We start from the raw sequence: 27001 nt of genomic DNA on the forward strand, positions 1-27001 counted from the left end.
AGGGGTAAGAGGAAGGTGTTTTAAGATTTAGTTTGTATTTCTCATTATCATTTGCTGATTTGACTGGCAATAAATTAAATTAATTTTTATTCACACTGAGTCAGTTTTGCCTGTGATGGTAGCTGATGAGTGATGTTTCCCTGTCTTTACCCAATCCATGGGCCTCCCCTGGTATTTTCTCTCGCCTGGCCTGCTGAGGAGTGACAGAGTGGCCAAGTGGCCCCCAGGGCGTCCTGCATGCCAGGGTTTGGTCAGGAGCACGTGTCCTATGAACTGATCTCCACGGGGTAGAACTGGAGCTCCCAGGAGGCTCAACAGTAAAGGGCTGGGCTCTAACAAGGTTTCACAACAGCCAGTGCTGAACCCCAGAAAACCCTGTGAAGGTCTGACCATGGTCACCAGCTGGGAATGACTGTGGGAGAACAGTGAGTTGGAATCCACCCTGTCCCAAAGCCCAGCAAGACCAAAAGCATTCTGCAGCCCCTTCCTCAGACATTTCTACCTTCCCTCAGCTTCCCATTTCTCCTCACAAGCCCTCTGGTTTTGTTTGGAGAGCGCTATTCCTTCTCCACAGGCTCAACCCACTCACACCACCGCTGCCTTTTCCATCAGCAGGAGAAGAGGAGCAACTGCATTTGCATGGGAAGGGAGGAGGGGGGAAGCACCAGGCATCCTCTCCAAGTTCCCAAGCTCTGCAAGCAAACCCTCTCTAATATAAAAAATTATTCTATTGTCCTGGTTTTGGCTGGGATAGAGTTAATTTTCTTCCTAGTAGCTGGTACAGTGCTGTGTTATGGATTCAGTATGAGAACAACGTTGATAACACACTGGTGTTTCTGCTGTTGCTAAGTAGTTCTTACTCCAAGTCAAGGACTTTTCAGCTTCCCATGTTCTGCCAGTGAGGAGGTGCACAAGAAACCAGGAGGGAGAACGGCCAGGACAGCTGACACAAACTGACCAAAGGGATACTCCACACCACAGAATGTCACATCCAGTACATAAACTGGGAGAATTTAGCCAAGAAGTATAAGTGCTGCTTGGGGATAGGCTGGGTATTAGTCAGTGGGTGGTGAGGAATTCTACAGTGCATCAGTTATCTGGTTCATGTTTTACTTCTCTCTATCATGTCCCTTTTCATTCCTATTATTATATTTTATTTCAATTAATAAACTACTTTTATTGCAATCCATGGGTTTTACTTTCCCCTGCTGTCCCCCATTCTCCTCCCCATCCCACTGGGGCAGAGGTGTGAGCAACATATATGGTACTTAATGTAGTTTAATCCCAACCAGCAAATCACATATAAATATACCCCATACATATGGCACGTGTGATAAACATCCGCAGACCAAAACTGCTGGTGGTGGAGCCAAGCCAAGGGGTAGTTCAGGGCTCCACAGTTGCTGTCCAGGCAGTCAAAACTAATCTCCCAGGTTGGGTATCACACATCCTGGGAATATTCATCTCTTGGCTATCCCCTGGACAAACCAATCACCCACAACCCAGCATGAACCCCAGGCACAGCTGCTGATGACATGGCTGCTTTTTGAGGAAGAAAGACTGAATTCCCTTGGCATCCCATCTCTGTCTGTTGGCTTGACCTACTGTAAAGTCTCAAAAAAACATCAGTTTTGTAAAAACTGGCAAAGCAGAGAGAAACCTAACTGCTCTGGTGGCTCCAGCTGAAGAGCCTCGTGTGGGAACCCAGAGATGCTCCCATAGCAAACCCACAAATAGACACATTTCTGTATTTTTAGAGACAACATGTACTTTTTCCTTATTGGGGAAGGAGTTTTCCTTTGGTATCCCCCTTGGGAGGAGCAGATGTGTCCTGCTGAGCTGCCCTCGTGACAGTGAACACCCGAGGTCCCCGTGAGATGCACCCTACACTACAGAGCTCCCTGTGCCAGCAGGTGCTTCCAACTCAGGCAGCCAGCAGAGCTGCAGATGCCTAAACCCACCAAAACCTGCCCATTCCCTTCCACACAACTCATCCCACCCCAAAACCATCTTCAATTTTGGACAACCCACGGAGGTAGAGGCGCATAACCTCCTGGGGATCCGCATCCACGGGACACCTCCAAGCAGCACGAGCTGGGGCTCAGGCATGCCAGCGTGGGCTTCAAACCGACCTAGAGGACCCCAGATGGGAGGAATTCGGGGCAGGGGGACCCTATCTTTACCCCTGCAAAGCATTGCCCCCCCCTTCCTGCGAGGCTGCGCCGGCTCCAGCCGCTCCCGCGATCCAAGCGGAGCAGATGGCACGCGCAACACTTACGGCTTCGCTTTCCAGCCGCCATCGCAGAGCTGCTTCTCAGCAGGGCGGAGGCGGGGGGGAGACGGCTTTTTTTTTTTTTTTTAAATATATATTTTATATTTTCCCTGGGAATTATTTTTTTTTAAAAAAAAAAAAAAAGTCCACGTATAATCCTGTGCTTGAGCCCCAGGAGCCCCTGGCAGCAGAGCACAGCGCTCCATGGAAGGACGGTGCGTGCTGGCTGATTGGCAGCCTGTCCGTCTGTCTGTGCCTGGGGACCCTGCTGACCGCCCCAAATCCCCGCCGAGAGGGACAAATCCTAGAAAGCCTCACAAAGCAGATAGGGTGGAAAAAAAATGGATGAAGTGATCAAAAAAAGGGCTTTCTAGGGATTCTGCTGGCTTGCCTGGATTTCCTCCCTTTGCCTCCCTCCAGCCTTTGCCTCTGCCATCCCAGCCTTGAGTGGAGAAGACCCAGAGGGAAAACTGAGCTGTTTCAGCTCCCTGAGACATTGGTCCTCCTGTATCCACCAGATAAGACGGAGCAAGGGAGATGCTGTCCCACCCAGGGTGATGACAGGCTCTGGGGGCATCTGCCAGCTTGGGGATCAGAACTGGAGTCCAGTGTCACTACATGCCATGGTCCTCTCCTCCTACTCCAATGGCTCAAACCAGGTTTTCTACTTCCCAGTGGAAGCCAACACCTCAAATGAGGCTGGGAAACCATAAATCTGGGCATCGCAGACACCAGATTGCTTTCAGCAGCCGTGCTCTGCACAGAGCTCGGCGATAAGTAACAAAAAGTCTGTGCTTTGCACCGCTGATTTCTTGTCTGGGGATGCATAAAACCTGGAGATGACAGATCAGCACCTCGATCCAAGAGCATCCCCGCCCTCGCTCTGCCGGAGAGGCGGGTAAACAAAGGCGGCTCTCCCCGGCGTCCGCAGGCAGCTGCCACCGACGCCGTGGAGTAGTGGGAGGGGGAAAAAAACAAAAGAGGTCTGCATGCTGGGATCTGCGGGAATGGGATGCCCCTGGCGCTATCCTGGCCCTTTTATTCCAAGGGTACCCAGAGGGAGCTTGGCACCAGCCCTTTGGACACCTTCCTTCCATCAGGGTCTCCTTGCCCAGCCAGCCCAGCTGAGTGCCAAGGGCAGAGCCATGCTCCACGACCACTCGGCATCCAGCAAGGGGGAAAACATCCCGGGTTTGGGCACAGAGAGTGGCTTGGCCATCCTGGTGAAGAGCTCAATGATCTGGACCAGGATGCAACAGTTCTGTGCTGAGGGCACCGTCAGGTGTGACCAACATCCATTTGTTTCCCAGGTGGGACTGCGCAGGCAGAAGTTTTTGAGCCCCCATCCAACAGTGCACAAAGATCTAGCGAGGCCAAATCGGGCAGGGAAGTTTTGTGATGCAGTTTCTTAATTTAGGTGGCTCCACCACTGGAGAGGATGAGTGGGTGATCAGCAATGCTTTGCATGGGGTGGTCACTACAGCAAGGGGAAAGGAACAGCCTTGGGAAATGCCAACTTGAAGATGTTTCCAAGAAAAAAATGAGGAAGCTGCCATGGCTGTGGCACTGCAACACCCATGTCTTGGTCTATCCAGCCCTGGGTATGTGCTGCTTGTGCCCAGGGAGCCCAGAGCAACTGGAATAATGCTGCCACACTCCCCCAAAGCCCACCAATCTTCCCCAAAATGATGTCTAGATGCTGCATCTCAACTCCATCACCTTCTCCAGCCACTCTACTTCCCTGTTCTTGCCCCATCTGTTTGTTACAAGACCACAGACCCCAAAACACAGGGTCTGGAAGTGCCAATGAGCACACCTTTAGCTCTGGGGCCACATGGATTATTTCCTCTGGGGTCACCACCGCAAATCCTTTCGAAGGAGGAAAGGCAAGGTAGGAAAGCATCTTTATAATCCTAAAGTTGAATAATTACCACCTGAGCTGCAGGAGAGAGAGCTCCCAGGACCCACCAGCTCCCAGGGAGGGGACCGTGCTGCTGGCCCCTCCGGGGCTTTGCCAAGGAATGCCGGGGGCGGCAGCGGGGGGAGCAGCGGCGGTGCTGGGAAGGGAACCAGCTGGAGAGCTGCAGCCTCATGAAATAATGAAATGCCAAACCAACCCCTGCATCTTCCACAGTCTCTCAGGTCACCTACCAGATTAGGAGGCCTGTTGCTAAGGCAACCATATCTTGCAAGTGCTAGCTGAACTTCCCCATCGGTTTTAACCCTTTAAGGAGCAAAAAAAAAGAAAAAAAGAAAAAAAAAACCCCAAAACACCTCCCTAAGAAATGTATATAAAAATAAAACCAAGGGGTAACACTGATGATGCAACCCACAGGAGACCAGCGGAGGCGAAGGGGGGGCAGCTGGGAAGGGGAAGCAAAGGGAAGGCGCCCCAGCAGCCACCTCCTGCGCGGTGCACGCCGCGCTGGCTCCCTTCCAGGCAGCTAATAAAATTATTCGGCATCCGCACACGCACGCAAGACCCAGCAAACTTTTGATGCGCCTGGCAAGGCAGCAGGGGAGTGGGGGGAAAAAAAAAAAAAAGCCCCCACGCCCCTCAAAAGGCGACAAAAAGTCAGGTTATGCATATGAAATGGGGGCAAACAAAGCAAAAATGGAACTTTTTTTCTTTGTATTTTTTTTCCTCTGGTGGCCTCACAGACGCCGGGCAAGCCCCGATGCCTCGGCAAGCAGCCGGCAGCTCGGCGCCGCACAGGAGGGGACAGATGGCCGGCGCAGCGACGTCGGGATGGAGGCGATGGGCACCCGTGGCCACCCCACCAGTTCTGCTGCAATCCATGGCCAGGAGCATCCAGAACAGGGACACACGACTTGTGCTCTGCGGCCATAGGAGAGAATAATAAAAACAGCCCCTTCTACGTGCAAGGATCATGTCCCAGTGGGGTGATGGGGATCACGGCTCCCGCCTCTGGGAGAATAAAACCCCACTCAGCATGCACACCAGGCAGGGAGCCCTAAATCTTGCAGCTCTCTGGGTTAACAGGGAGGCCTGTGAGCAATAAGGGGGGAAAAAAAAAAAAAAAGGAGCAAGGCAATGCACAGGCAGCACAAGGGAGGGGAAAAAAAAAAAAAAAAAAGAAGGAGGGAGAGGAGAAAGAGGCTTGGAAAGGAGGAGAAAATGTGGAGCGGCATAAATCAGGCGCGCGGGGGGAGCTGGGGAGCACAGCAGCACGTGCTGCGTTCCAGGCGCACAGGCAGCGCACGCGGACGGTTCCTGCCTGGCAGGGTGAGCACTGGGAAGCCACCGGCCTCCTGCCCCAGAGAAAGGGGCCCCCAGCCCCTCCTGGTGCTAATTTGAGGTGGGGTATTGGCTCTGCTAGCCAGCACACCGTCATTTCCATGTTGAAGTCTCTTTGGGAAAGAAAAAGCCTCTGGTGGTGGTGCTGGCGTAAAAAATACTCGATGGCAAAAATTAGAAGGGTTTTTACACACTCCTTCCTACCCTCAGGTCAGGTTGGGGACAGCAGGTGTGACAATTCCTGCTGAATTCCCCTCAAATGAGAGCAGCAAAATGGAAACTTGCTCCCAAAAGCCACCGTCTTCCCACCAGCCTGCTCCAAATTCATAATAAAGAGAGGGGTAAGGCTCAGCGCAAAGCCAGCTCTGCTCTCACTGAGGGGCTGCAGAGAGAAGGGGCTTACACCATGCTAAGCAGCTGCTGGTATTGCTGCCCGCTTTTGATCCTGCCCTCTGACCTCACCTCCATGCCAGCACCCCTGCACCCTGCCAACCAGCTGACAGGAGAAACTTAATTAGCCATGTCCATCAACCCCAAACATCTGTAACCAGCAATATTTACAACCAGAAATAAAGAGGAGTGACCTTCGCGGTGTTGAAAGACAGTTGGGTTCTTGTATTACAACAGTGGGGACAGGCAAAATTCATTATCTCTAATAGCCATCCTTATAACCAGATTAAACACAAAGGCAGCAATTCCATATTCCCTGACCTGCCACCGTCCCCATCCCGAGCAGAGGGGAGCTCCCCCTGCCACAGCACAGCTCACACAAACCCCACGCTGCACGTTCAGCTGATGTTTATGCATGTGGCCATCTCCATCCCTCCTACCCAGAAAAGACAATACCGTGGGGCTCACCCTACCCCGAGGGCTGGGACACTCAGCTGGGGTCACCTCTCTCTCCTGGTCCTTCTCCAGGCAGCTCTGAGGAGATGCTCTGCTCCCTGTGAACACTCTGGTGCTCAGGGGTAAGCTCCCTGCTACACCAGGAATGCTGTGTTGGAGTGTTTGCTCACAGCATACAAGCAAAAAGTACCCAATTTCCAGAGCACAACCAAACAGAGCCCAATCCTCCAGAAATCACCTTTATCACATCCCCCATGCTTAGACATCCCTGGGCACCAGGGGTTTTGTCCTGAAGATGCAGCCAAGGCTTTCACCTCTGCCTGTGAGATCCTCGTGGTGCCAATCACCGGCCAGGGAGCCAGAGCCTGTTATTTTCATCAGAGGATGTTCTCTGTGGGGATCTCCAGCTGCCAGCCAGGAGAAACAAGCCACTGGAGAAAACCTGAGCCTCCTAATGGCTTTTCCTCCACCAGCCCCAGCTCCCGCAGCAGTGTGAGGGCAGCTCCTTCTCCAGAAGATGAGCACCAGCGGGACCAGCTGGTTTCTCCAGCGCTCAGCAGCAACAAGTCAAACTGCTTGGAAAACACTTAAGGTTGGGGGGGAAGCTTCAAATGGACCAGGCGGATGATGCACCGCGCTGGAGCAACGGTAAAAGTTAAAATTAATTAGCTGGCAGGATGACAAAGAAGCCATTGTGCAGCACGGTGGAGCAATCCAAGTACAAAGCCTTTATATAAGTCATGTTGAAAACTCCTTGATGACTGCAGGTAAGGACGGACAAGCTGTCAGGACGTGCCACAACAGCCTGAAGGGCTCCGGGACAAGCAAGTAAATCTGCTTTTAACAATGAAATGAGCCCTGGGAGCCTCAGCCTGGACCTTCTCTCCAGCAGAGACTGGCAAAGGTGTGAAGCACCTGGGTGTTATTGGTGCTGTAATACCCAGGATAAAACAAAACCATGTATTTTGGGGTTCTGTGCTGGGCTAAAGGGACCCATACGCAATGTGAAGCAGCCTTTGCTTCCTCATGAGCTCCCACCTCCATCCTCAAGCACATCCCACAAAGCACAACCCTGCCAAAAGCCCCCCTGATGAGAGCGAGCATTTCAAAGCGTGGCTGTCCCTGCCCCATACCAGACCCCAACAGGGTCTCACAAAACCAGACCCATCTCTGCTTCACGCCTTGCACAGGAAGAGAACCCAACAGCCGAAGTGTTTCCAGCACCAACAGGCAGACCCAGGTTCTGCTCCTGAGGGAGGAGCAGGCGCTCCCCCTGAGCCACAGGGACACAGGAGCAGGGCTGAAGCTTGATGGAGTCACCCCAAGCTGCCACCAGCAACAACCCCTCACCATTCTGCTGCCAGATGGGCACAGGGAGGCTGGGTGTGATTTACACCCCATCAGCTGCCCAGCTCTCCGAGAGAAAGGAACTAAGGGGGAGAAAAACACCTCTCCCTCCTTCTTGCTGTGAGCATCACTCATTGGCATGGAGATGTGGGGGTTCAAGCAGCTTCTGCACTAGAGGCTGCCTGATCCCAAAGGGACTTCCCCCAAGAAACAGGATGAGCACCCAGTGAGGGCTGGGCAGAGCAGGAGGGCAGGGAGGATGCTCTGCCAGGCTTGGCAGGGCAGAGGAGCCAAGAGTGACGCAGCACCCTTATCTGCCCACCCCAAACCAGGGTGCTTCAAGGAAGTGCCCTGCCCCCTTCCTCAGCGTGACCTGCCTTTTTTTCATTAAAAAAAAAAAAAAAGGCAAAAAACACAACCCCAAACAACCAACCTCGAGGTTGAGCTAAAAACACTGTCTGTGGCAGGAAGCAGCCACCTGCCTGGGGACACAGCTGGGCAATGCCAGCTACCCATGTGGGGACAGAGGGGCATTTCCCACCTCACAGTTACTAAAATGGGTAAATAAGCAAAGCCAAGGATTGGGACACCCAGGGTGGATGTCCCATTTGGACAGCAAGGCTGTTCTGGAGGGAGGGAGATGCCAGCCAGCCACTTGTCATGGTGGGCATCAGACAGTGCTGGGCCAAGTGACTCAGGTACAATGACAGCTGTGTGGGTAGGAACTGGGACAGGAGTGGGACACAGAAGGAAATCCCATGCTAGGTAGGAGGGACTGGATGTAGGCTGCTGTACCTGCTGGGAATGCCATGGGATGCCAGCACCCCAGCTGTGCTGGGCAGGTCGTGCTCACCAGCAAGTCAGAGCTGCTGCAGTGCATCCCCCTGCTTCAGTCTGTAGCCAAAAAATTCCAATTATAGGTGCAAGCTCAGCCTTAACAGACTGTAAAAAAACCAGCCCAAATCCAGGGAAAATGGGAAGGAAACCCCCCCTCCCCACTCCAGACCCTGTTTGAGGCAGGCAGGAGGGGTGGTGAGAGCTCATTTTCACTACAGAAAGCCGCCGCACCCCAGGAGGAGAGGCACCAGATCAAATGTTCAAGGGTTGATGCAGAAACATTAAGGAAAAAAAAAATTAAAAAGAAAATGTTAGCTCAAGACACAGCCAGAGGTCTTCCTTTGGACTTTATCTTAAGGCAGCAGGCGCAGCCTTGCACACGGACAGACAGACTGACAGACAGACTGACCCCACAGCCCGGGGAACACAGAGGTGGAAATCACCTTGCTAAAAACCACTGGTGGTGGTGGCAAAGGCCACGGAGGAGGAAGAGTAAGGCAAGTGGGAGGGCGTTGGATGGCCAGGCACAAAGCACTGCTCTGTCCCGCCACTCCAAAATATACAGGCACGTGCCCCTCTATCTTTATCCACATGTACATCTTAATTGTGCATATTCCACAGATATAATTGCATATGTATACATTTTTTTCTGCCTAATTTTGATACTAACGGTCACCATGCATGCCACATAAAGCTCAGGCAGATTGAGCATTTCTCCTCTTATAAAAATATATATATGCATAAATTGCACAAACCCAACACAAAAGAAAAGCTGGTCTTACCACATAGAGCTGCACCCCCATCCAAACCCAAATCTTACCCAAGACACACAGGTCACCCTTGTCACCCTGACTGGCACAGGAGACTGGTGTCACCGCTCTAGGGATGAGGGGAGGTGGCAGTGGGTGGGTAGCAGTGTTCCATCACACACAGGAAGCAGCACCCAGAAGCTATCCCATATTTTGGAAATCCCCCCTTGACTGCACAGCTGTAGCTTTGAACTCAGCTCCCGGCACTTGTGGCCATGGCCAAGAGTTTTGAGAGAAGAAAAAAAAAAAACCCTAAACCTCAAACCCAGACACAGGTGAGGTATTTGTTTACTTGCAGAGACATTGTTGCTCCTTGCCAGCCCGGAGGAAAAGCACTGTTCCTGCTCCACTGAGACCTCAGCCCTGGGGTGTCCCTTAGGGATCTGCAGGGTGAAGACTCAGAGGAAGAAGATGCTGGGAAATACGGAGGAATGTGCTCGTGGGCTGAGCAGAAGCCTCAGCAGAAGTCAGGGAGCCTCCCTGACCCACGAGGGGGACGCTGGCAAGGCTGTGATGCTCATGGGGATCCAGCCCATTCTGTGTCCTGCAGGCAGGGCAGGGCAGATCCCAGCACCAGCCAGGCTGGACACAAGGTGCTGCTCCCTCTGCCATCCCCTCTGTTCCTAAGGAAAACCAGGAACAAACGGGCTGCAGCAGCTCCCCCCGGATCACCCCCCAGCAGCCGGGTGCCATTTCGGCAGTGCCAGCTCTGCCGCGGGGGCGTGAGCGGCGAGAGAGGAGAAACAGCCAGAGCCCCCCACCCGCTCCCCAGGACCAGCTCTGGCAGCTGTTTCCAATAGAACCAGGGACAGCTTTACAAGAGAAAAATAGGGAACAAAAGGTAGGAGAAAATCCAAGTTTCCAAGGTAAGGAAGGAAATGATCAGGAGAACAGGAAAGTCACACTCGTACCCAACAGACGGCGTCCTGACCCAACACCTCCCCACAGCCCGCCGGACAGGAGCGCCCGTGCCGGCCACAGCTTCCCCGGCACGGCTTGGCACGGTGGCCCCTCGCCCTCTTTGTTCCTCCGAAGGGACCCCCAAAGGCCGGGGAGGGCAGGGCTGCGAGCTTTGTGCTCTCCCGGAGCCCAGCATCTGCCGGGGGCAGGCGCTCCCCCCGCAGCGGGTCCCCTCGCCGGCCTCACCGCGCTCGCCCACGTGGCCGCCGGGGCAAACAATGGGATGGCGCTGGGCTGCCGCGCTCGCCACGCAGGGCCTTCCTCCTCCTCCTCCTCCCTGCTGCGGGCTTTGCCTGCCACTGGAAGCTGGCCCCTCTCAAGCACTGGGGGGAGGGGGGGGGATTAAAAGGTACTATAAAAAAAAAAAAAAAAGATAAAATACTCCAATCTGGCTCAGTGCCGCAGGCGGGCTCGCGCGAGGCGAGGGCGCGCTGACCCGCGCGCTCCGGGATGGGCAACGGGGCAGCAGGGCAGGACCTCCATGGGCCAGACCCCAGCACCCAGCCATGCAGGGGTCCCCACCCGAGGTACAAACACCCACCTGCCCTCTCACCCTCAGGCAGGGCTGAAGAAATCCTTCCTCTCCTCCCGTCCCGCTCCCGGCTTTTTTGGAGAACCCCCACCCGGACCGGAGCCAGAGAAACTTTGCATGTTTGCACCATTTGTTGATATAAAATCCATCCCCTGCCTTACTTTTGCAGAGGCATTCGGGGTGGGGTGGAGGGGGGGAACGTCTGTTTCTATTTGAAACCGTCAAAATTAGCATTCAGTAATTAAAAATCACACCCTTTCTCTTAATAACCTAACCAGCATGATACAATCAGGTTGTGCCAACTCTTTAATCTAATTGACTAATTACAGATTTTAATTTAGTCAGTTACTGAACAACTGTTGACAATTTGTTTTCATTAGGGACAGAACAGGATAAATATTTAGGCTCCCCAGTCAAAGACTAAGACATAAGCTTTGGGCTCTGACCTCCGGTTTCACAATGGAGCCTTCTCCACGAGCATCACCCGTGGAAAGGTGCTGCTCTGAAATGGCCTGGTCCTGCTGCTGGACAGCAGAAGTGTGGCAGCAGAGGTTGCTCTGTCATTTGTTTAAAATATAATATTAAACTAATCCATCCTTGCATGGTACTCCAGCAAGAGCAGGCTTTAAAGAACACCCAGGCTCACCAGTACCCTAAACTGGGAGGGAAGGCCGAGCTTAGCGCTGCCAGGAGAGGGAATATCTGGATTTATTTATTTTTGTTGCAATTTTTTTTTTTTAAGTGATGTGGAGTTTTGCAGCTGCTCCTGGCAGCCTGCCACTCCTGAAGGAAACTCCTCTCTCTGGTTATCTACCAGGGAACCTTGTCCCTGCAGAGTGGAGCTGGATGAAGCCCAGACAGAGCGCAGTCCCGCATGGAAACAGGACAGAGCCCTGTGTGCCACTGCTGAGCCACGTGCCCAGGGCTCAGGCAATGCCTGTGGGGGCTCACAGAGACCACACAAAGTTGTTCCCAACCCCTGGCCCTTCGTTGCACTAAACCTGTCCCAGAAACACCTCTTCTACACAAGATGTTTTCAATACACTGGCTGCACACAACAGGAGAAGCTCCCATGGAGCACCACCACAGAGGTACTCATGGATCAACACTCTCACACCTGCTGCTCCCACCCTCACAGCCATAGGTGCCTGGAACAAGGTCTTAAACCTTCACTGGTCCTGGAACAAGAAGAGAGCCTGGCATGGGAGAGGACACAGTCACACCAAACCCTTCATGCATGAAGAGCCTCCCTTCCCAGAGGTCCCACAAGGCCATGTCACCTGCCAGGGCACCATGCCATGAGCTGGCCACACAGACCCTAGGGAGCAGATGGTGCTCCCCCGCAGCCCAAGAACACCCAGACACTGACACTGGGTCGTGGTGCCTGTCCCACACCTGAATGGGGCGTGATTGTCAGATTCAGCATAAAAGAACCATCCCTAGGACACCTCCAGTCTGTACAGCCAGCAGGCTGAAGGCCTTCCAGCCTCTTGGGCTTCACTTTGTTCCCACTGAGCACACTAACTTCAGCAAGCCTTAATCATCCATCCATGCATCCATAATCCCCAAGATCTCAATCTAAGGGGGACTGTTTCAGATGGGGGAAAAAGAAGGAGCCCTGGTTGTCCCCAGCCAAGACAGGAAGACGGGAGCCCCAAACACACCATCTTTTCCCAGACCAACCACTGCACTTCCAGCAGCAACCACCTCTACTGCTGAAGAGCATCCTTCCAGATCCAAGTTAGAAAGAACTGCAGCAGCTTTCCAAAGTTAAAAACAAAAACAAATAAATCAATTCTTTGTGTTAATGGCAAGTTGAAGCCACAGCTCCGCAGTTCTTGTGCTGCAAAGGAAGCTCCCAAATGCTCCCAAGTACAGGTTCTTCTCAGGAGGAAACTGGGGGCAACAGAGGAAGGCAATGATCAAGTCAAAGTCTTCATCACCTAAAGGCTACCCCGAGTTTTCTCTCCTGCATGTTGACATGAGCTGGCTGTGCAGACAGAGCAATACCACAAAAAAGTACGTAGCAACAGTCAACTAGATTTAAGTTCATTTTCTGTAGCTTGAGGCCAAAATCGACTGAAGTGGTTCTGGTGATCAAGTTTTCTGCAATTCCCCTTTCTATGTATTAGCTCTTTGACAGAAATTCACTGCGGTATTTAAACTGGCAGTCATCACCACTAACTCAAATTGTATTGGCTTTCACGGCGTTGAAATGCTCAACTGCGACCAGCCATCAGCCAATTCCCAGATAACGCGGCGGCTGAAATCCCCTGTCATGACGAGCGATCCCGTTGCAAGCTCGCCAGCTCCAGGAGCGTGCTGGAACGCTGGCGTGCTCGCCATGGGGCTTGGAGGAGCCCAAAATCAGTGGCTACAGGTTGAGTTTTAAGAGTTGGTGAGTGCTCAAGGGGCTGTTACCTTGGATAAACTCTTTGGGTACAGGTGGAAGAGGATGACTAACAACCCTCCAACCAACACAACTCGATAGCTGTGTGAACAGACACACAGACCTGCCAGAGATGGAAGAGTTGAGCAGAGCAGCATTCCTCCTGCCTGTGCCAGGTCAATACCTACTCCCATCATTCTTCTCCCAACAAGTACCTTTCTACAAAGTCCCAGCAGGCTTTTGTGCCAGCCTGGGAGAAAAGCCTTAGGGGAAAGGTAAGAAGTATTTCTAAGAGCTCACAAGACCCCACAATTTTCAAGGGTCCCCTCAAAAAAAGAGCAGTGGGATTTCTCCTTACTTTAATTTCTGGATGAAGATTTAAATACTCAAGACTGGAGAGGGGAATTGGCAATTTGTCCTGCTGCTCCTAATAGTTTTCATACAGTTACGCTGGAAAATGAAGTGGAAATGACGCACCATGCAAATCCCACCGTTAGCACCCTGTTAATGAGGGGAACTGCTCCTCCTTCCCAAAGATTTGTCTCCAAGGCAAGAACCCCTCTGGTGCTGGCTCTGGAAGGTGACATGCCAAGCTCCCAAAGCATCCCCTCCTTCTGTCCTTACAGTAGCACAGCCTCTGGGTTAACACACACCATATTTTAGGCAAACACCAAGCAGGACACACAGAGTTTGCCCATTGCTGGCCAAGTGTAAATACAGTGTTCTACCAACATGGGGCAAGACTTAAGACTGGGATATTTTCAACCACAACCACCACACGAAGCAATTCGTGACTCACTGATCCAGCCCCATTTGGGGCTCACATCCTGTTTTAGCTGCCATGCACCACTGATGGGTCGCTGGGTTTGGTGTTTGACAATGCCCACCGATCTCACCGGTACCAGCAGGCTGCCCCAGAAGCTGGAGAGAAACAAGGCTCCATTCACACTCCCACGGTTATCGTTTGGTTCTTCGGTCAATATTTAAGTTTTGGCCAGGTAGGTCCCTCGCCCTGTAAAGTACACGCTGTGCCAGGAAAACACTCCGCAGAGAGGGACTGTACCGTGAGCATCCGTCACCAGCCATGCCACAGAGAAGCACAAGCCCTGTCTTGGGGTCAAAACATGCCTGGGGAAACCAGCCCAGTGCCACCAAGCCAAAGCACAGGGGAATGAAAATCTTCTTAGGAGTTACCCAAAATGTAAAGCACTTGGGGCTGTTACAAAACTGTGTTACACCGAGAATTAAAAACAATCAGGATTGTGTCTATTTACCGTAAGCTTAAAGCAATGTGTATTAAAGAAGTTTATGCGAATCATCTAATGCACTCAGGCCTATTGTTAGAATTATTACCAAGCTAAAAAAAGATTAATTTCTCTAAATACACTAAATCCTCAGACACGATGAGGAGGCTGCTGTGGATGGAGCATCACCATGTCTTGCTTGCTAATGTCATCTTCACCTGTGGCTCTTCTGCCCAAAGATCTACCTTCGCCTTGCTCCTGATGAACCTGCTGTCCTATCTGGGCTCCCAAAACCCCCACAATTTGCCCCAAAACATCCAGAAAGTGAGCAGAAGCAAACAACTTGTAGACATGCCGCTGGTTGTCAGCTCTGACCCTTTGTTCAGGAGTTCACCATCCTAATCCAACCCAGTGAAAACAAGCAATGCAGACAACGGCAGCAGGGATGGACAGACAGACAAACTCCACCTAGCAAATACCCAGACACACTTCTCCCATGACCCAGTGGGGTGGGAAGAGACAAGAGGCAGCTCAGCACACAGCCAAGCCCCTCGGTCACTGCCCGTGCCCCAGGGCGACCGCTGTGTCCAGCGTGTGAGAGGACACAGCATGTGAGAGCGCTGTGGAGGTCCTCGAGACACTCGCCCAGCACTGCTCGCCAGCAAACCCTCACACATCCCAAGCGTGGCATGTTGAGGCAACGAGAAACTTGGGAAGGAAGGAAAAATGGTTTCCATGCCATAGTCTCCCTGGAGCAGACAAAACCAGCTCCTGCTACAAGGTTTAAATGCACTTGACTGGGGTCCAAGCCCGCAGCCAGGTGACTAATCCTTTGATGCAAATTCCTCCCAATGCTGCGGATACGGGCACCGCGTGCGGGACGGGAGTGGGCAGCCCACCCGTCACCCACTTGGGCAGACATGCCATGCACCCATGCCAAGAGGGGCTCTCTAGGAGACACCTCAGACTCAAGCATGCCACCCCAGAAGCACCATCCATCCCTGGGTCATGCTGCCACCCCTGTGGAGAGCAGCACAAACCATGGAGAGCCAAGGCACGCAACGACCGACCAACGGGTGTCTGCAACACTGGCTTCAACAAGACAACACCTCTCCCTTGCTGGGATCAAGGGAGGACTCAGGAATCCAAGGAAGCCCTCAGCCTTCCCAAAGGCAAGAAGATATTAACTGGGGCATTCAGCAGTGGTTTGGGGAATTCCCCCTTCTCCTCCCCACCAAAATCCAACCCCCGCCCACCCTTGGAGGTGTCCTCAGCATGAAACATCTCACCATCACAGTGTCCTCAACATGAAATATCTCACCATCGGCCCTCTATAAAATCTTTGTTGTCCATTGCTATGCAAAACTTCTTAATTCAACCACTAGCCCGAATGCCTTTAAGTGCTTAAGTATCTGAGCTCATTTACATAATTGCAACATTATGAAATACTGTTCAGTCAAATCAGAACATTGCTGGTTAAAAAAACCCCACGCTTTTTGCCAGTTGGTTACGTTAGGTTGGCTCTCGGTGCGCCGGAGCTCCCCAACGCCGTAATTACCGCGAGGATTAGAAACTTGTTACTCACGTAGTCATGAAAGGCTTTGGCTTCACTCGAATGTTCACAAGTGTCTCGCCTTTCGGGAGCTGCGCAGTACAGGTCCCAAAACACGCTGCACGGCAGGGAGAGACAGGAGAAGAGCAGTTACTCATCAGGGATCGGGCACCCGGGTCAGTGCAGGTGAGCGGCTTCCCACCCACGGGGCCCACGGCTGGGATGGGACCTCAGCTGGATCCAGCTGCGCATCCCAGCGTCACACTGCTCCGACCTGACCGCCAGCAGCGGGGATGCCGGCTGCTTAAGGAAGCCGAAGTAGCCTTTAAGAGGCAACACCTTGAAGGGATAACCCCCGTGAGACTTCAGGGAGTTCTCGCAGCCGCCCAGCCCGGCTCCCCTGGGCGCCCCAGTGGCACCGGCACAGCCCGGTGCCTGAGGCTGGCCCGGCAGCTCTCCAGCGGGAGCCCTGCCCGCCGCTCCCGCGGGGCCGGGGGTGGCTCCGCCGCGCCTCGACGCCCCGCGGGGAGCGGGAGCCGGGGCGGTTCGGGACTCGCCGCCGCTGCTGACTCACGCCACTACCGGGGCTGCACCCCGCGGGGCCCCGCGCCACCGGCGGGCACCCCCCCACCCCCGGGGGGCTGCTCCCACCCGCGACGGGACACCCCCGCACTTACCACCACCAGGAGTGCAGGAAGCCGGGGGGCTCGCCCAGCGTGATGTTCTTCTCCCACCGGATCTGCGGGCGAGAGGAAGGCGGGGGGGTGGGTTGGGAGGGGGGGCGGTGTGGGTGGGGGGTGGTCGCGGGTGGGCGTGGGCCCCCACGCGCGGCGACCCCCCGGCGGCGCCGCCGCCCCGCGCAAGATGGAGGGCGGGCGTGCGGCGGCGCACAAAGGGCGGGGGGGGCGGCGGGGCCCACCTCGGACAGGAAGGTCTGCGCAGACTTCTGGGCGCCGACGTGCAGCAGGTACTCGTAGACGTACAGCGCCAGCCTGCAACAGCCGAGCGGCGGGTCAGAGGAGGAGGCGCCCCGCTCCCGCCCCGCACAAAGCCGCCCGCCGCCACCGCCGCCTCGCTCCCCCCGCCGCCGCCGCCGCTCTTACTTCTCCCGCGCCTGCCCGTCCGAGGGCACCGCCGAGCCCTTCCCTTTGGCGAACATGGTCCGCGCCGAGGAGGAGGGGGGCGGCCGCCGAGACCCGCCGCTGCCGCCGGAGCCGCTGGGCCCACCGCCGCGGGGGTGCCGGGGGCTGTCCGAGCGCCGGCCGCCGCCGCGCCCCCATCGCCCCGCGCCCGCCGCCGCTCGCTGCGCCCAACGCGCCGCTGGCCGCGCACCCGAACGTGGCCGCGCCGGGCGCCGCCCCCGCCGCCGACGGGCGCCCGCTGCCGCCAATCACCGCCCGGCTGGGGCGGGGCCTCCCCGCGCCACGCCCCTCTCCGGAGGCGGCGGGCGGCCTCCCGCGGCGGGCAGGCAGGGCGGGCGGCGGCGGGGCGCGGTCCTAGCCCGCGCCCGGCCCGGCCGGCGGGCGGCGCCGCCCCCCCAGCGCCGCGCGGCGCACGGGCCCTTTAAGGCGGCGGGCCGCGGCGCGCAGCGCGCGCTGATTGGCCGGCAACGCCGAGGCCTCGGACGGGGGGACTTGAAACCGCCCGCCGGGGGGGCGCGGGGAGCGGCGGTGCGGCCGGGCGGGCGCTGCCGCTCCGCGGCGCCGGGCGGGACCCGCCGGGGCCGGGCGGGACGGACCCGGCGGGAGGCAGGGACAGAGAGAAGGAAGAAGGGAGGCGGCCGAAGGGCTGGGCACGCCGCCTTTGCTTCTCCGGACCGACCCCGGCGGGTCCCGCCCGGCTCCGCGCACCCCAGCACCGGGCTGCCGGCGGTCACCTCGGGGCCAGGCGCGCCCGGCTGAGCGGAGCCCGGGGCCAGCCTGTCCTGGCTGCGAGCTCCGGTCACGGGTCTTGTTCGCTTGGCCGCTCTAAAAAACACGCGGGGAAAGCCACCCCCTCCGGGCTGGGTGGGGGTCGCGCAGCGTGGGCTGTGGGGAGCCCTTCTGCCTCTCTCCGGGGGCTTGGGCAAGGCCACGCTTGTGTCCCGGGGCACCTCTAATTTAGGAGTCAGGGCTTTGCATCCCTCTCCCCACCAACATCTGTTTCTGCAGGAGCCCACCAAACTAACCATCAGTGCCGGCCTCGGGTGGCAGTGCCGGTGGGGACAGATGTTGGAGCAGCACAAAAATAAAGGCTTCAAACAGCTCGTTCCCCCTGCCCTGGCCTCACCTCTAGCTCCGAAGTGAGTGGCTGAACAAAAACCAGCCGGGACGGCGGCTGCGCGCTTGGCTGGGGTTGTGCGCTGAGTTCCCCGCTGCTGGAACGGGGAGGTCACACGTGAAACACGGGGGATGTCGGGTGCGAGCGGGGCCCTGCGCTCCGTGCGAGGCCCGGGGGGCTCGGGGCGGCGGCGTGGGGAGCCGCGGGCCATGGGAGGGATTCCCGCGGCGGCGGCAGCGCTGCGGCGCCCGTGGGAATGTTCACGGCCATCGGGACCTGCCTGAGCAGGGCCAAACTCGCTTCACGGTTTAAATTGAGGTTTAAATTGAACTGGGGCGGGGGGAAGAAGAAGAAGAAGAAAGTCTTGCAATGCGGTAGGTCGAAAAGGATCAAAACTTGCAGGCGTCCGAGATTGTCTCAGGAGAAAGGGAAAATCTGGGGCTTCGCCCAGGTTTTGGGGTTTGTGGTGGGGGGCCGGGGTGACGGCGGGGATGGCAAGGCAGGAGTGTGGGGCTCTGCTCCACGCACGCCTGTGTGGCACAGACCGGAGGGACAGGCCAGACAAACCACAGACTTCATGTCTCCTGAGCCTTTGCATCCCTCTGCTCCTCTGCTGCTCTGATGGCTTCAAAAATAACTGGGAGTGTCCCCTGGGACTGAGGCTATGGGATAAATCTGACCCTCCAGCAGCACGTGAGAAGTTCACTAAATATCCCTGGTTAAAAATAATACCATGATATGCTGTACCTCCTGCGTGGAGGTGGAAAGCACTAATGCCACTGGAATGATGGGCGCTGTGCCCACGGCAGCAAAAGGGCCTCTCTGTGCCCAGAATATTGCCCTGCCCTGCTCCTGTTCATCGGGAGCTTGTTTTCTTCTCACTCTATGATTTTTCTGGGATAGGTGAGTAGGCAAAACCCAGCCACTTCCTATCCCCAGCCCCTGGAGCAGTTTGGGACATGCAGCAAGCCTAGGGAAGTGAGAGGGAGACAGGATCTCTGCCTCTCCAGGTGCCTTCAGCAGTCTGGTTCCAGGTCTCCAGATAGGAGTGGAGGATGTTCTGAGATGCTCAGAGGAGGGAGCAGCCTGAGAAGGAAGACAGGAAACCACCTCGGCTTTCCCTCCTCTCCTCTGGACAGCTGTAGTTCCCAACCTTTTCTAGGGGAAATGACCCAAGAGCAGTTGATCAAGAACTTCCCAAAGTGGCACCAAAAGAAATTATCAATATTGCCATCCCAGGGTGGCAGAGCCCAACCTGCCAGCTGCCAAATGCCGGCACAGCAAGGGCGGAAACTCCCAGCCCGTGTGAATTCACCGGGCACCGGCCCTGCCTTCACATCTTCCGCGACCCGGTGATTAGAGCAAATTATAAGCTGGTGCTTTGGACCAACTTAGCTAAAGATCAGAAGGGAGACTAATTTCATATCATCACCACCACAGAACGCAATTAAGTGGCTCTGCAAAGTTTTAACGCAAGTTATGACAGGAAATTTAGGAAAAAATAAATCCCCACACCCCAAAGTCAGCAGCTTCATCTAGCCGAGTTGCAGGAGGATGTACCAAGGCTACCGAGAGCTCCCAAGGTGTGGAGGGTGATCTGTGGGCTACCTTACTGGGCCAGACTTTCTCTTTGTCAGGAGTTTTTCTGGGGTTGCAGAAATTAAAGCACCATTAGTCATTAAAAAACCCCCAAACCATCACCCAGCTGGTTGTTTTAAACACCTGCCTGTGGATTTCTCCCAGCTGTCAGGGTGTCTCCCATGCCAGGGCTGCATTGCATGGCACCCACCTGGTGGGTACCCAACAGATCTTGCTCCGCTGAGCCTGAAGGCAGGAGAAGGTGCCAGGGGGAAAAGGCAGAATCCCCTGGGCACAGCAAAGGAGAGGCTCAAATTTACTGCACACTGCCAGCAGCTCCGCTGGGACTGCTGTGGGAGCCCCGTGGGCAGGCTCCCAGTGGGCAGGGATGCGCAGCAGGAAGGACAGGTTTGGGAGGGAGTAGCTGTGGGAAGAGTGGCCTCTCTACGTTGCATATTAATGCTCCTTGTGCTTTAATTGCAGTGGGACCTCTCAAGCAGAGCCATTAGCATGCAATGCGGAGGAACATGTATTTTTGGGATGCCTGCCTGGCTCGCAGGCTCTCAGCCGTGGGGAGGGGGTAGGCTGTGGGATGCAGGGAGAGGTGTCTCGTCCCCCCCACTCCCCTCCCACCCAAGGGATGCCTCTGGAGTCGCAGCTCCTTCCTCGAGTCCCTGAATCATCCCTGCTGCCATCTGCTGCACCCTCGCTCTTCCCCGCAGATGTCCTTCTTCCTTCCCCAGAAGGAGATGAGAACCGAGGACGAGGTGCCAAACACGACTTCAAACGGTATCTAATAAAACACGGGATTAATTTCTTCTGACTGGTGCTCAATGGCTCTGATTAAGCAGAGCAGGATTTAATTAGCTTGTTTGGACTGCCTCGAAGCCCGTGCCAAAGGTGGGGGAGTCTCAGCAGTTGGGTCTCCCCAGGCCCTGACCAAGAGCTGATGAAGGCCTGCAGGACCTTCTACTTGCAGAGCAGAACCCACTGCCTGCCCTGCCAGGCTGTCAGCTCCTTCAGGATCCTCTGACCACCCCTTACCATGCAGGATGGGTGCCCTTGGCTGTGCTTAATCCCAGTGATGCCCATGGGGCAGGCACAGGGGAATGACAGGAGCAGGGTGGGGTTTGATGGGTGACACAAGTTGGTGGCCCCACCAAGGAGACACTATTGTCTTCCCCAACAGTGTCTCAGCCTCTGAACCCCATGCCTCTTGGCACAAACCAAACTTGCCCTGCCACCAAGACCTTGAATTTAAAGCAACCCTGTTCTCTCCCTGATTTACTACCAGCTGCTGGCTCCTCTCCTCTCCCTCCGCCTGTCTCCTTTAACCCATTTCATTATCTATGCTAGCTTAGGCTTGTCTATGTGGGAACATCATGGTGAAGTTATTGCAAAATAGATGGGCTGTGAATGTAAAGCGTGGCAGCTATTCCCCAGCAGCTCCCTGCGTGGCAGCTCCAATTCCTCACCCGCAATTCCTGCGCTAACCTCGGCTGCAGTCAGGCACTGCAAAGTGCCGAGCAGGAGCACCCATGTGGGACATGGCTCCTGGGCTGTCCCCAGGGAAAGCTGGGAAACCGTGCTGCATTCCCATAGCTGCTGCTCCTGGGATTTTAACTCTGTGGGTTCCTGTTGTTGCAGAGGTGACAGAGGTAGAAGGCACAAAGGGAGAAAGTGACAGAGAAAAAGCTGAGGAGCAGGACTTCTCTGTCTCAGGAGCACAGACGACTTGCAAGCCCCAAACTCACGCTCGTGGTTTGACTCCTGAGGAATGGAGCAAAGGCAAAACCCAAAATGTCAGACCTTGGTTACCCTGTCACCCTGACAAAGTGTCACCTCTTGCCAGTGCCAGCTGCTCTGGGCAAGTCTGGTTCTCCTTGTTCCCACCTCCTTTGCCACTAGCCTGCACCTCCCTGCAAGGGACATTTTGCAATGAAATACCCTGTCCCCAGGCAAACCATCGTGCAGGGGCTGTGGTCCTGCAGGGTAACAACCCCAGCCTGGCTCCCAGAAGTGCTGCTGACATTCCTATGTGGTGCTGTCTGTGTCTGACCCTGCTCCTTCCCTGTGGCTGAGCTCTGGTGGCAGCTCTGTGGCGCCAAGCAGGGCACTGGCACAAAGTCAGGATGCCTCAGGAGGTTACAGAGGAGTGCTGCCTGTTGGTCCCCTATGGCAATGGCATTGCAGGGACCCTCCAAGGGGGTCCCAGCAGAGCTGTGTGTGCCTGCAGACCCTACAGATAATGGGATGGTGCCTGTCTTGGAGTTCTCTCAGTCATCCCACAGGACAGCCTCCAAGCTGTGCCCCATGCCAGCCATTCTCAAGTGAAGGGCTGCAGCCTCCTGGGGTGGCAGCAGTTTTCAGCTGCCTTGGGAGCCAGCAGAAGCCCCACTGCACCGCCTAAATATCTGCAGTTCAACATCAGTGGTTTCCTCACCCCCCTGCCCTCGGCAAGGAGGGGTTTAGGCAGGGAACAGGCGCCCAGCCGGCGTTACGGGATCTAAATCCAGCTCTGCTGGGTCTGGTTTTGAGCCTCCTCTCTCCGCTGGGGCAGAGCATTTGGGTCCTATCTCTCCTGTTTCTTCTCCAGGCTGAGTCCCTTATCTGTCACCTCTTCCATCTGTCTCTGCCTGATATGTGCTGCCAGCAGTGCCCTGAGCCAGCCACCCCCTCCAGTGCCCTGCAGCGGGGCCAGAGCACCTCTGATGGAGGGTGACCTTGGGTTTTGGAGCAGACCTTCCTCCTGCTGCCACTGGCCCCGTGGGTGCTCCCACAGCAGGGTGGACCAGTGCCAGGTGCGTGCATGGAGCTGTAAATCTGCTGCGAGCACGGTGACAGTTTGGGTACTTATTTTAGCAGCCTTATTTTAGGTAAAAAGCTGCTGCAGGGTGAGCTGTGGTCCAACTGGCTCTGCTGCCCACGAGGGTTTCCTCCATCACTCCTGGGAGTTTTGTGGGAGGAAGGGGGACCTCAGGGCTATAGGAAAGGCTTTCCAGTCAGCAGCCTGCCATTGGAGCCAATGTCCTCAGGGACACTCACCTCTGCAACATCCTCCCAAGCTCTTGCTGCTTGGAGGGCTTGCTTTGGCTCTGCTCACTCACCCAACCATGCATGGCCACCTCGCTTCCCAGCAGGCAGTGAGGAGACCTGGCTGGTGCTCATCGATCCCCTGGTGTGCAGAATACTGTACGGAACAGCCCTGCCCCCAGGCCATACACCACACTCCAAAAGGAGCCCTTTCCTGCACCCACATGACCCTGAGCACCCCTTTTTCTAATTGAAAAAAAACCCCAAACCAGCCCATTCTATCAAGCCCATGTTCTCCTGGCTTGCACCTTCACATTGTCATATGGAAACGCTGTGCCTGGCTCTCCCCCCTGGGACCTTTCCCCCGCCCAGCTTTTACCTTTACTGTTTTCAGCACGTCTCTTCCTTCTCCCTCTGAGCACTCACCGCTCATCCAGCCTGCACGACTTGCTGACCCAGCACTCCTGCCCACTCCTCCATCCGTTTTGCCTCCACACGTAATGCACTTTCATAATCTTCCCCAGGAAGGTCGTGCAGAGCAGGTCACGGTGCCGCATCGGGGGCTGTGACCACGCAGGGGTCCCCGTGCGCTGCCTGGGCCCCTGCACCTGGGCTTCCCTCACCATCCACCCCACTGCTTGGCCCAGACACCTCCAGGGATGTGTTTTTGGGAACCCCAAAATACCTAGTTAGAGGGTTGCCTGCAGGGCAGGTGCTCCTCTGCGATGTCCCCGCTGCGCCGGCCATGTCGTGTCACCGGTCCCAGGGAGTTTTGCACAAAGCCAGGCTCAGTACTTGGGCTGCCCACAGCCTCCCCACATCCTGGCCCTGGCTGCTTCCAGGTGAGTGGGGACTGGGCAGAGGCTGCTGACTGCCTGCAACAACAGCCCAGATGTGAACCCCAGCCCAGATGTGACAACAGCCCAGATGTGACAACAGCCCAGCTCTGCCAATGCCACAAGCTGAGGGATGCTTTGTGCCAAGGCCACTGCTCCAGTGCCTCCCTCTGCTCCCCAGTTTCTTCTGGGGGCTTTGCCATGCCCACAGTATGCCCATGGCCACTGCCATCATCCCACCCATGGAGAAACACGAGAGCCATTGCATGAGACCCAGCCAAAGCCTTTCCTATTCCGATCGGCGAAGGTGTGGGCTGCTCACCACAGGGCCTCGTTAGCTTAATGCATGAATTTCAAAGCTGGGCTTTCATATGACATTTGGGCACACAGCTTTGGGCAAAAGGCTTCTGGAGTGCCAGGCTAGAGCACAATCTTCATGTCTCCAAAAATCCTTATCTTCTGGTTTCTGAGCGAAATAATAACCAAACCGGGAGACTCTCATAAAGGAAATCAGCAAAGACAACTACTTTTATATGTGCGCTTAAGTATTTAGGTCAGTATTTTTAGAATAAATAGCCGTGGGTTGGTTCCTATCTTTTCACTTTCATTTTTCACACTTCAGCTTCATTTTCCTGAATCTGGTTATACTGAAGCAGCAATTGGGTTTTTCAAAGCACTCACACCTACCAGCGTGCTGACCTCACTGCCTCCTGCTTCTCCATGGCTCCTCTGGCCTTTCCCTCTCCTCTAAGATATCACCATGGTTAGGAGCTGTATCTGTCCCCCTCTGCTATAAAGACTTCCCCACAAGCTGGCAATGGGAAGGAGGAAACGGGCTGCAGTGGGATCAGCTCTGCAAGGGGCTGAGGATCTTTGCTGGTCTGAACCAGGAAAGAGATGCACGTGTGCATTGCCATGGCCCACGATGGATGGGCACGTCCTGCACGTCCCCAGTCCCAATGCCACCCAGTCCCTTCCCTCTCCAAAGAGAGCCCTGGCCACGAGCTGGGCATTGCACCCTGCAGCCTGCTATTAAAAGCAAACCATCTAGAAGAGTCCTTCGGAGTGAAAGCAGCTTTTAAAGGAAACATTGGCAGCCTCGTTTGGCTGCAACAGCGCCTGATTTGCTAACGGCCTCCAAAATTAGAAGAGGCTCAGAAACTTAGGATGGATGTTACTGCAGCAGAGTGGGGTGGGGGTATGAGGGGGAGGCTCCAGCCTGCTCGGCCTCAGCTGTGCTTCCCCAGGAGTCAGGATGCTGCTCCATAGCTCATTGATACAACCTTTTTTATGGGGGAGAAGAAAAGATTGGCATGGGAAGAGAGCGTGGGGCACAATGCCTGGCCGGCGTGGAAATCCCAGGCATGCACGTGCTGTTGGAAGAAGCAGCGATCTCTGCTGCGCTAAACACGCTCCATGGGAGCCACGGAGATGTGCCAAAGCCTCTTCATGACTTAGCTCCTAATAAACACGCTGCGGATGGGAAACGAGCCTTCGGCTTCCCCCAGCGTGGGTGAGTGGCGAGCTCACCCCAGGGATGCTCCAGCCCTACAAGCTGGGGGGCCTGGGGGGCTCGGGGCACGTCCCTGCTGGTCTCTGGAACTGGGTCTGGGCTCCTGCCTGCCCTGTGTTGCCCCTGGGAGAATTTTTTCCCGAAGTAAAGCCTTCCTCCTCCCCCGCTCAACGGCCGCTTCACCTCCAAGAGTTATTCACAGATAAACTCCATAAATTTGGGGGACAGCCATTTTATCACTCCTGGCAGCTCTGTGCATTGCCTGCCACAAGGTGAAGCCGCGGGAGCTGGAAAGGGATGGGAAAAGCAGCTCCCAGGAGAGCTGGAGCGCTGGGACGCCTGGCCAGGACCAGCTCCGCTCTGGGACAGCTGGGGCCACGGCCAGCCGGATCCTGCCCGGCTCCTGCTGCCCACCTGGGGTTTCTGGGGCTTTGTTAGATATAGGGAGGCTCAAGAGCAGTAAACCTCCTCCTCCTCCTCCTCCTTCTCCTCCCTGCCTTGCCTCCATGGATGATTTATTTTGACACCTGACTCCATCCTGTTTTGCTGCATCACTCCAGGCGCTTTATTGCCTCTGGCCTGGGCAGGCAACGTCCCTGCACCCATCCCCGACTTCCCCGGAGCAGAAAGGAGCCCTCAAGCCCCTGCTGCCAGGGCTCGTCAGGATATCAAAATGCTCCCAAGTTTTAGTTGGCCTTTCCTGACCTCCCAGAGCAGCTTCCCTTCTCCTGGCCCCTTCCTTGAGCTGTTGGTCCATCACTGCCTGGCGGCTTCTACCCGGGGCTCTTGAGGGTGCCCATTGCTGGGAAGAAAGCCTGTGCTTGTCAATTCACTGGGAATATTCTGCTGGAACATCATCTGTAAAAATAAACACATTTTTAAAATTTCCATCCTTAATTGTGCCCTGCACTTACATAGGTGCAGTAACTCTAATGGCTCCGTGAGCCTCTGAGGTGACATGGCCCTTATCCACAGTGGGTGTGTGGGCAGTGTGCTCTTGCTGATGGTCACCTCTGCCATCCTGGCTGGACACAGATCTGTACAGGCTGCATTCCTGCCTGGCACACTGCACCCCAGCCTGTTGCAGGACTGTCCTCCCACCAGGCACTGCTGCTGGCAGTTTGGGTTTTGAATTTTAATTTTGACCAAGCTATAGGTTGTTTTATTTTCATGCTGCTGCCAGCCTGGTATTCCCTTTTCCCATGGGAAAAGCAAAACTCCAGGGCACGATGACTGCTGGAGATGCTAATGGGGAGGACGGGAGAGGGATTTCCATCCAGCACACTTCCTGCATCCCTCCAAAACTATCCCCTTCATTTCACAGCCTCCCTGGAACAACACGCAGCCATTGAGAGCAGCTGGATTTGGTGTCTAAAATTCCCTGTCTTCTAATAAGGCTTTTTTTCCCTCTAAACCTGCGAGCAGGAAGAACCCCCTCCTCGTCTGGGCGAGATTTCCACACCTCAGTGGCGGTGGCGAGCGCTCTGCATGGCTCGCATTGAAATGAGCTCGGCGCCGGCAGGCGGGCAGCGCTAGCGGGGGGCTGCCACCCATCCCCTCTGCCAGCCCGCCCCGCGGAGCCGCTGATGTTTTTGGGCAGGAGTCATTTGCCTGCCGTGGGGTTGGGGTTTCTGGCTCTGGCGGGAGCTGCGGTGTTGGGGTTTCCTGTTTACCCGCGCAGCTGTGCCGGCGGCTGGAGGGAGGTCGGGGCTGGACCTCGGCCGGAGCATCCCCA

The 27001-nt window shown here is 55.6% G+C and overlaps 1 protein-coding gene across 4 annotated transcripts in view; it reads right to left on the reverse strand.

Moving 5' to 3' along the window:
* Positions 1-17263, reverse strand: part of SSBP3 (single stranded DNA binding protein 3) — a 53826-nt gene extending 36563 nt beyond the window's left edge. For all 4 annotated transcript variants that reach the window (XM_005521191.3, XM_005521190.3, XM_088060202.1 and 1 more), the window contains exons 1-4: positions 17151-17263; positions 16967-17039; positions 16725-16786; positions 16081-16165 (exon numbers count right to left, since the gene is read on the reverse strand). In XM_005521191.3, the coding sequence (XP_005521248.2) occupies positions 16081-16165; positions 16725-16786; positions 16967-17039; positions 17151-17206 (276 nt within the window). In that variant the 5' untranslated portion in view covers positions 17207-17263. The remainder of the gene's footprint in view (positions 1-16080; positions 16166-16724; positions 16787-16966; positions 17040-17150) is intronic.
* Between the last annotated feature and the right edge of the window lie 9738 nt (positions 17264-27001).

This window comes from Pseudopodoces humilis, chromosome 10, assembly GCF_049639895.1.
Source record: "Pseudopodoces humilis isolate 2021_Gansu_Grassland_sample_001 chromosome 10, ASM4963989v1, whole genome shotgun sequence".
In the NCBI taxonomy this organism is placed as follows: domain Eukaryota; kingdom Metazoa; phylum Chordata; class Aves; order Passeriformes; family Paridae; genus Pseudopodoces; species Pseudopodoces humilis.